The sequence below is a fragment of the Tupaia chinensis genome, unplaced genomic scaffold, assembly GCF_000334495.1.
Source record: "Tupaia chinensis unplaced genomic scaffold, TupChi_1.0 Scaffold143631_1, whole genome shotgun sequence".
In the NCBI taxonomy this organism is placed as follows: Eukaryota; Metazoa; Chordata; class Mammalia; order Scandentia; family Tupaiidae; genus Tupaia; species Tupaia belangeri.
In genome coordinates this window covers 463,742-472,526 of record NW_006203479.1, presented here as the reverse complement: position 1 = coordinate 472,526, position 8,785 = coordinate 463,742, and the positions used below count along the sequence as shown (strand labels likewise).

The 8,785-nt window shown below is 40.0% G+C and overlaps 1 protein-coding gene across 7 annotated transcripts in view; it reads left to right on the top strand.

The window, feature by feature from the left end:
- Positions 1-8,785, top strand: part of PDLIM5 (PDZ and LIM domain 5) — a 193,652-nt gene that overhangs the window by 158,374 nt on the left and 26,493 nt on the right. For all 7 annotated transcript variants that reach the window (XM_006164489.3, XM_006164493.2, XM_006164488.3 and 4 more), the window contains one exon: positions 7,905-8,079. In XM_006164489.3, coding sequence (XP_006164551.1) covers positions 7,905-8,079 — 175 coding nt within the window. The remainder of the gene's footprint in view (positions 1-7,904; positions 8,080-8,785) is intronic.

The window sequence follows — 8,785 nt, the reverse complement described above, 5'->3', positions numbered from 1 at the left end:
TGTCGCTCGCTGTCCACCTGTGCGGGGAGCACTCGCACCTGTCGCCATGGACATAGACAGTAAGAGACAGACGTTCCTTCTGAGACAGAAAATCGCCAGAGTGCCGCTGGCCCAAAATGAAATAATTCATGATATTTACTTGAAGTTCAGAAAATTATCACTCCACAGGTTTTTAAACTTAAAAAAAAAAAAAGAAAAAACACAGGGCTTTTTCATTTTTCAGAGCATCTATAATGCTACTCAATAAATGTATTCACATTATAACACATATTTAGTAAATAACTTAGAACGTCTTCCTGGAAAACCAGTGAGCTGTATGGTATTAGCTAAAATCGAGTGACTGTTTTCTGTAGAGAACAGTGACACTTTATTTCAGGGAGCCATTTAACATAAAAAGCTTTGTCGGCTTTTCTTGCACAGTATTCAGTGCTGTCAGTGCGTGGGACGTTCTCTGTTCGCGGTTTCCACCGGCAGTTCCTTCCGCAGCTAGACTGCTCCTTCCTGGTGTCTTCCGTCTCTGTTCCTTCAGCTCCTGGCTGAGCCCTGTCCACTCTCACACCTCGCAATCTGGCAGGAAATCAGTGGGTTTCTTCTTATTACACTTGCGTTCATGGAGACAGGCATCCGACCGAGGAAAATAACGGCCTTTAGTTGATATTGTGGCGATGTCCACAATACACAATAGTATGTTTATCCTTTAATATTAGACGCACTTAACCTCTGAGACTTGAACAACTGGCGAGCAGATGCCGGTTTTCCCCCATTCTTATTATAAGGCATCATTCCCTCTGCGCGGATCGGGCAGTCTGTAAATCGGCTATTGATCAGCGAATCGCTTTTTTTCTCTATGAAATAGTTCGATGTGTCACAAAGATAAAGACTCTTAATTGGCACGGATGCAAAAATGTACATATGGGCGGTTCTTTTTTAGAGTGTAAATTTTGTGCTTTGGAGAGACCAGCCCAAGCGAAGGGTCTGGCTAGAAGTTGTGATCATTTGGAGGTCTTTTAGAGACGCAGTAAATTTCTTTTAATCAAAGGAAAAAGAGAGACACACACACACTGGCCTTCCTGTTGGAATGTTGATTGACTTTAGTTTCCGTCGCTCTCTGTCATGAGGAAGTCTCACTGTCCCCACTTGGGGATTAGAACTCGGGAGTACCGTGAGAAGGCCTAGAACAGCACAGACCACTTCATTTAACAGTGAAACGCGGTTATCCTTGATTAGTAATAAGAGTTGTTCTTCTAATTCTTTCCGTTTTAAAAATCGTCTTTACCCACAATGTACGATAAGGTAGTGTCATTAAAATTTAAAATTAAAACAGGCACCTTTTTACCAGTGAGGGAACAGAGCCTGAGAAAAGTCAAAAGAATCGACTTAGCGTCAGAGTAGCATCTTCGTTGGTCACAACAGAGCCTAAGTTAACTTATTTAAGGAGGAATGCATCTCTCAGGGAAGGGGATAGAAAGGGTAACTGCCTTAAAGAGGATAAACTAAGCTCTCTGCTGAGAGCTGTTTCAAGTAACATCTTTGCAGCTAAACTCCATTTTTGAGCTTTGACCATTTGGCTAAGATTCAATTAATAGTTAATAAGATCCTTTATCATGTCCTGCCTCGAGTGCATGCTACGTTTTAACCAGAAAAGCCCATTTACTTCATTAGGGACAGAACTTTGGAGAAATCTGATGGGTTCTTTTTTCTCTCTTTTTTTTTTTTCCCAAGGAAAACTCAGATTATTTGTGAGATTTGATTAGATCTATGACTGAATAATGTGCATCTCAGTTATAAGTGGATATAAATTCTATCTGTTATTTGAAGTCTAAAGGAGATAAGAGTGAGAAAGGAAATTACCGTTTCTACAACCAACCCAAATTTCATTGTAGGCTTTGCGCTACGGTAATAAATCGAGATAACTAGATTTGCTTAGCTAAGATGGATAGATTTATTGGTTCCATTTTTAAATTTTTATATGAATAAGTAAACTGCTACCAGTTGCATGTATTTCATCTCATCTAATAACATTTTATTGCCATCTGCTTCTCTGCAGTTTGACATCATTAAACTAAACAGCCCACTTGCCATGAAGGCCTGACTGGAGCTGTCCATTGTTAAAGCTGGGGTGTGAAACATGTAAACAGGTTCTAGTCCTTAAATAACAAGTAGCTACTTGTTTAGAATCATGATTCACAGACAGGAGCAAACCAAGAGACAGCCACTAACTGCCTGCCCTCTTTTCTCCCAAGTCGGCTTTCATTGGAGTTTATTTCCATGTTGGAAGCTTTCCAGTGCTGATGTAAGCGCACATCTGTGAAAGCTCGTCTTTCTCCCATTTTCTTTTCATCTCAAGATTAAAACTGTGAGCCTTTCATAAGGAAGATGTCTACATTTGTGCAAATATGCTTTCCATAAGGAATTATCACTCTAGGTCAGCCCCATAGTGCAGTGCTTATGTGCTGTCCGTAGGGAAGCAGATCCCACATGGCCGAGCACAGCTTTAATCCCAGCCCTTGTGGCTTAAAACAAAACAAACACCTTCTGGAACATATGTATATGCCTAAAATTTTGCTGGGATGAAGAAATGGAGGAAGAAGGCTTGTGATGTAACCACGTCCCGTTAGGGGGTGATTTTTCTCTCTTTTGCAAGTGCACATGTCCTCTGACAAGGGAAAAAAAAAGAATTATTCTCATTAATTGATACATGTCATTGACAAACTATGGCCCTTGGTCCTATCTGGCCCACCACATCTTTTAGTAAATGAAGTTTTATCGGCGCACAGCCATGCTTAGTTGTGTACACACGGTGTCTCCTTTCATGCTACAGAAGCAGAGTGGAGTATTTGCAAAAGATGCATCGGACCACAAACACTAAAATACTTTCTCCCTGGCTCTTTATAGAAAGAGTTAAACTCTGTGTTTAAACCATGTGAAGAAGAAGAATTAAGCTCGATAATTCTGGATGGTAGATGCACACTCTGGGGGTCACAGCACCCTTAACAGCGTCAGTGCAGTATCGTGGCTAAGGTGCTGCCAAATACCCATATCACCCCCAAGAAGATAAACTCTCTTACACTTGGAGGGCAAGTATCTTATCCTTGGATCTTTCATAGCAGAGTGTTCCTAGATATGAAACTTTGTATATATTCTTGTAGTAGTTTTTGAATGGATGCTTTATATTTTTATCCATGTGAGAGCTTTGCCAGAATGTGATAATTGACATTTATAAAGCATTTCTTTCATGTTGAAGGAAATGTGAGTAAATACTTATAGTATCTCATATAACTCGGTCACACTTCGAAATAGCCATTATTGCTATCTTACAGAGGACACCAAAACCCAGAATAATGGCATTTCCTTTTTTTCTTTTTCCTTTTATTTTTTTCCCCCATAAGGTACATACGCTCAGTGGAGAGAGACAGAGAGGGAAAGTGAGAAACCACCACCACAACCCCCCCAGGGGAGATGGCCACACCCCATAGTCCCTTCTCCTCCAACCCTCTCTCAGGATTTTGGGCATATACACACATGTACCTGGTGTGCTTTTCAAGCCACGGTGTCTGGGGCTTGAACTGTGATCGGCCGAGTGGAAATCCAGCGCCGTTACCACTATGCCACAGAATGATGACGTTTCCAACTGCTGGAAAGTAGTAGGACTAGGAGTCCAAGTGTATCTTAACATTTGATAGTTATACTGGATATACTTTTCTTTCAGGCAAAAGAAGGAGAGCAGTGATCTCTGCTTTTTAAAAATATATAATGGAGACATAATTGGAAATAATGATGGTTTATTTCAGAAATGTAATGATTTTAACTGAAAAAGACATCTTCAAGAATTTGTGCATAGTAGAAATAACAATGTAAGGAGTATCCCATTTAAAACTTTCATAGTAATTTGCACTCATCATTAGAGATAGTTGTGGATATTGTTTGCTATCAGGAAATCTCAAGTGTTCTCTCCTGTCCTGCTTCGGTTTTTATGTATATGTGCTGAAGAGTCTATTGCTGTGGACTGCTCAAGCCCTAGGTACCTTTCTCTTATTTCTGAGATTAGGCAGCTTTCTCATTTATATGAATAGATGCAAAATGGTGAGAAAGTGGGAAAAGCCAGACCCATTTTGTTTTCATATTACTTGGGAAATGTGACAGATCAGAACTGTAGATATGATATGATCACAAAATGCTCGTGAGAAAGTGGGAAAAGCCAGACCCATTTTGCTTTCATATTACTTGGGAAATATGACCGATCAGAACTGTAGATGTGATATGATCACAAAATGCTCTTATTTTTTTTAGAGAGAGAGATTTTTGCTATAGGGTATGTGCCCTCACGAGAGAGATAGAGACAGAAAGACAGAAAGTGAGAAATCACCCTCCCACTGGGGATGGCCACACTGCAATCCCTTCTCCTCCAGTCTCCTCTTGGGATTTTGGGCACACACTCATGCATCTGGCATGAGTTTAAGCCGCTGGGTCCAGGACTCAAACTGCAGTCAACTATGTGGGAGTCCAGCAATGTAATCATTATGCCATCTGCTGGTCTTCATAAAATACTTGTAATGTGTGTCTTTATGTTTTTTTCACTCAAATATGAGCAAAATTCTTCAAATTTAGTATTTTAAGTAAATTCTTAGCTTACAGAGTCTGTATGAGCTTATCAATGATTCTTTTTAGTATTCCTGAGGTCATGAATTATGTCGGAGTTTTGGTTTTTAAATTATTTTATATGAGTTTTTAAATAGTGTCTTTCTCGTTATGTATTCCTTTTTAAAAAAATAACATGAAGCATGTTGGTTTCCCACAATTATAATGTGGACTCATCTTCCTATTATAAAACTACAAATTGGGACAGTGAGATTGAAGTTATTTAGAAAATCTTGTATATATTGTGATAAATAAAATAAGTTGTTGAGTTTTAATTGGATAATGGTGAAGCTGAATAGGTTTGATTTTTGTATCTTTAGCTGCAAGGTTATGCCTGTTTTTGTTTTTGTTTTTGTTTTTGTTTTTACTTGTAATTCTGACCAAATGGAAACTTATTTTATGTAAGTTCAGTTAATACAGAGAAAAAGGCAAGTGTGTGTGTACCGAATTTTGATGATGTATGGTGTAAGAAAATAAAAAGAGAACAAAACCTGATCCAAGGCCCCACACTCACTTTAATTAAGACACTCTAGATCCAGTTTAATCTGAGTTCTTAAAGTTGAAAGGCTGGTTGCTAATGGAAGAAACTGACCTCTTGAAGTTGCAGAAATATTTGGTACAGAGCCGTGGGTGCACCTGTTCCAATTCTTTATGGCGTACATACCAGCGTTCTCTACTGCCTGGAGAAATGATAATAATTTAATCTGTCTAATTTTGCTTTTAATCGTTGAGTTAAAAAAAAAATCTTTGATTCCACTTAATAAAAATTGCACAGACCTTTCCAGAATGTACTTTCTTCTGATCCTGGATCTTGGCTTAATTTTTTTCCGTTTCCATCGGGTATCATTTCAAGCCCGGATTAGGAAAGCAGACTGCTGTTTATGCTTTCAACATAAGGAGCTTGACAGACGAAACGCACAGATTCTGTGCCCCCATCTGTCTGACATGGTTGGAGAAAGGGCAAAGAAGAAAGCTGCACACATAATATGCAAGCTTGCTGCCATCAAGGCTCCCGATTTAGGGTGTGTAAAATTTCTACCATACTTTTGAGAGCATATTTTCTGAGATGTTGAATTACAACGCTTCGTCACTCCCCAAGAGTGTCAGAAAGCCGCTTTGATGCAGTCCAGTTATTTATACAACACGGGCCTCTGTTTTTAACCGGAACACCCTCTGCAGTTGAACCAATTGTTTTTCACACTATAAAATCCCACATATGACTTCTGCCGTGTTGGGGCTGGGGGGGAAATATTTGTCTTTTTTCTTTTGGGGTGGAACATTACTACTCGTTGATATTTTTAATGTCAACCTTGCTTCTGACTTAATGAGAAGGAAATATTATAGGATTTTAAAATAAGGAAACAAAATAATATTATATGGTTATCCCTGGATTTACCCCCCATAGCTTTCTTTGCTACTTTGTCTTAATCCAAATGTAGTGGCTAAAATATTAACACCGATATGGAACTTGTACAACTCAGTGGATTGAGTGCTTCAAACCTGTTGGTCCTCAGCAGAAATACTAGATCTGTAGTTGCATTTCTCTGCTGAAGCAATTTATATAAACCACCTTAAATATTTCTGAAAACATGAAGAATCTAGCCTTATAGCTCTGTGTTTTATTTCAGGAATGTTAGAACCATTCATTGTAGTGGCTAAAAAGAGCAGGCAGCCAGGCTTAAGAAGAAAGTAGTGTTTCTGTAGGAAACTAAGCCGATCTTTAACAGAATACATGAAGTGATTGAAAGTGATCATGTGGGCTCTTGGAGCACCACGGTGAATACAAGAGAATGCTTTCCTGCGTTATTTGTGAATGTATTTCAGCATGTCCAGCGAATTATCCCAGTTATCACTGTCCCCTCCTCTGAATGGCTCCAGAGTTAGTCCTTTCAGGTTTAGATCACATGGGACAACATCTTTCATGCCTTTGGTTTACAATGATCAAGACAGTGCCTGACGAAGAGCTTGGCACATGTAGGTTTGTAAGAAATAGTTGATGAGTGAATGCATAGTGACATGGGCTTTAGAGTCAGACAGATATGATTTGGGGCAACACATCTTCACTGTCCTCCCTTGGCTTCCATTATATCCCGCTTTTTCTCCCGCCTCTCTCTGTGTCCCTACAGTATGTGTGTTCTTTGCTTTTCCACTAAGGAGCTGTGTTTTCATGCTGCACTTCCCCTGAACAGTTTCATTTTCTCCCACAGACTTAGCTGGTATCAACACACTGAGGCGTCTTAAATAGATTCTTCTAGCTCTGATATTTCTCCTGAGTTTATATATTCGACAGATTGTACTGAGATGAACCACAGGCACCTCCAACTTTAAACACACACACACACACACACACACACACACACAAACAAACAGAAACTAGCTCTGTGGTCTGCCCAGGAAGGGACCATGCGATACTCTGTCCCCTACCGCATGTTCATGCGCACGCACAGCGCCTGCCCTGTCACGGTACATACGTGGTGAGCGAGTAAGTGCCAGTAAGTAAGCTTATTAGCTTTCCATCTTTCAGGCATTTACCCCTCAGTAACAACATTGACCGTCTACTGGTCTGTGAGCTTCCTTAAACTCCATATGGGCAGAAGCCGGGCACGTCTTGTCCGCAGTGGGAAAGCCCAGAATGCAGCCCTACCTTCAGTAACATTTGCTTCCCTTTGTTCTCCGTGTCCTTAGGCAAGTTACTTAGCTTTCTAAGCTGTACGTTCCTGACCAGATTGGATTTAGTAGTAGTAATGCCTTAAGTATTACCTTATCATGCTCAAAAGATGTAACAATCCAGTCTTCACTTTTTCCTTTAACTTTTGCTATAGAAAAAGCTCACTATATTGGAGATGTGGTTTCTTCTACTTACATGTTGTAAGGGGTAGGAAGATGGGTGACTTACAGATTAGAATAGATTTAAAAGACACACAACCGAGTGTGACATGTGGATCTTACTTGGGCCCTGATCAATGCTGTGGAGGGAAGTGTGTGTCCACCTCGACCCCGGAAGGTGTCCACGGGCCAGTGCACGAGCCTGCAAATACGTTATAGCAGCATCCTGCGTCTATATCTGTCGTACCCTCTCACCGCCTTGTAATCCCGGGATTTTTTCTATTCATCTTGGAGTCACACCTCAGCGTTTGGGTCATAAGTATGAGCAAGTGAGTGAATGAAAAAGAAGTGAATAGATTTTTCTTTTCATCATTACGTGATTATTAGGAGGTTTATATTTGGCTTATACTGATTCTGATTTTCTCTGTTTTAACTCCAAGGACCTTCCACTGGGAGAATCTCAAACAGTGCAGCTTCCTCAGGAGCAGGGGCACCAGCTAACTCAACTGCGGGGCAGCCCCAGCCGAGTGACCAGGACACGCTGGTGCAAAGAGCCGAGCACATCCCAGCAGGGAAGCGAACGCCCATGTGTGCCCACTGTAACCAAGTCATCAGGTCAGTGGCTTATTTTTTGGAATTTTCTTAAAAATGCTTAATCCCAATGTTGACTTTTTAAGAATTCTGAAATATTTTAAATTTTTTATTGGGAAAGATATTCTTGCCACAATCTTATGTAATAGTATTGACATGGATAAATATGAATATTTATCTATTAGAATTTTTTTTTCAAGTTTTTGCCATAGGGCACATGCACTGACCTGAGAGACACAGAGAGAGTGAGAATGAGAAATACCCCTCAGGGGAATGACCACACTGCGATCACTTCTCTCCATTCTCCTCCTGGGATTTTGGACATGCATATGCATGTACCTGGCATGATTTCAAGCTGTCATGTCTGGCCAACTGCAGTTGACCACGTGGGAGTCCAGCATCTTAACCACCATGCCACCTGCTAACCCGAGAATTTTTTTTAATGAAAAATAATTCTGGGCTCTTTAAAAATAAAATTACCAGTTGTATCAGTCATTGATTCATATCAGAACTTAACAAAAAAAAAGTGATTAATGTGGCCCTTCAGAGAATAATAAAATGTTAAGACTTGAAGGGATCCTAAAGGTCATTTATCCCACACAGCTTCGTTATTTCACAGATTATAAAAGTGAGGACTTTCATTTAGATGAAAAATAGCTAGTAGCATAAAAGAAAGACCTTCAGTCCCCAGAGAAAAGATTAGGTTTTGAAACACCTAAGCACTGGAAGA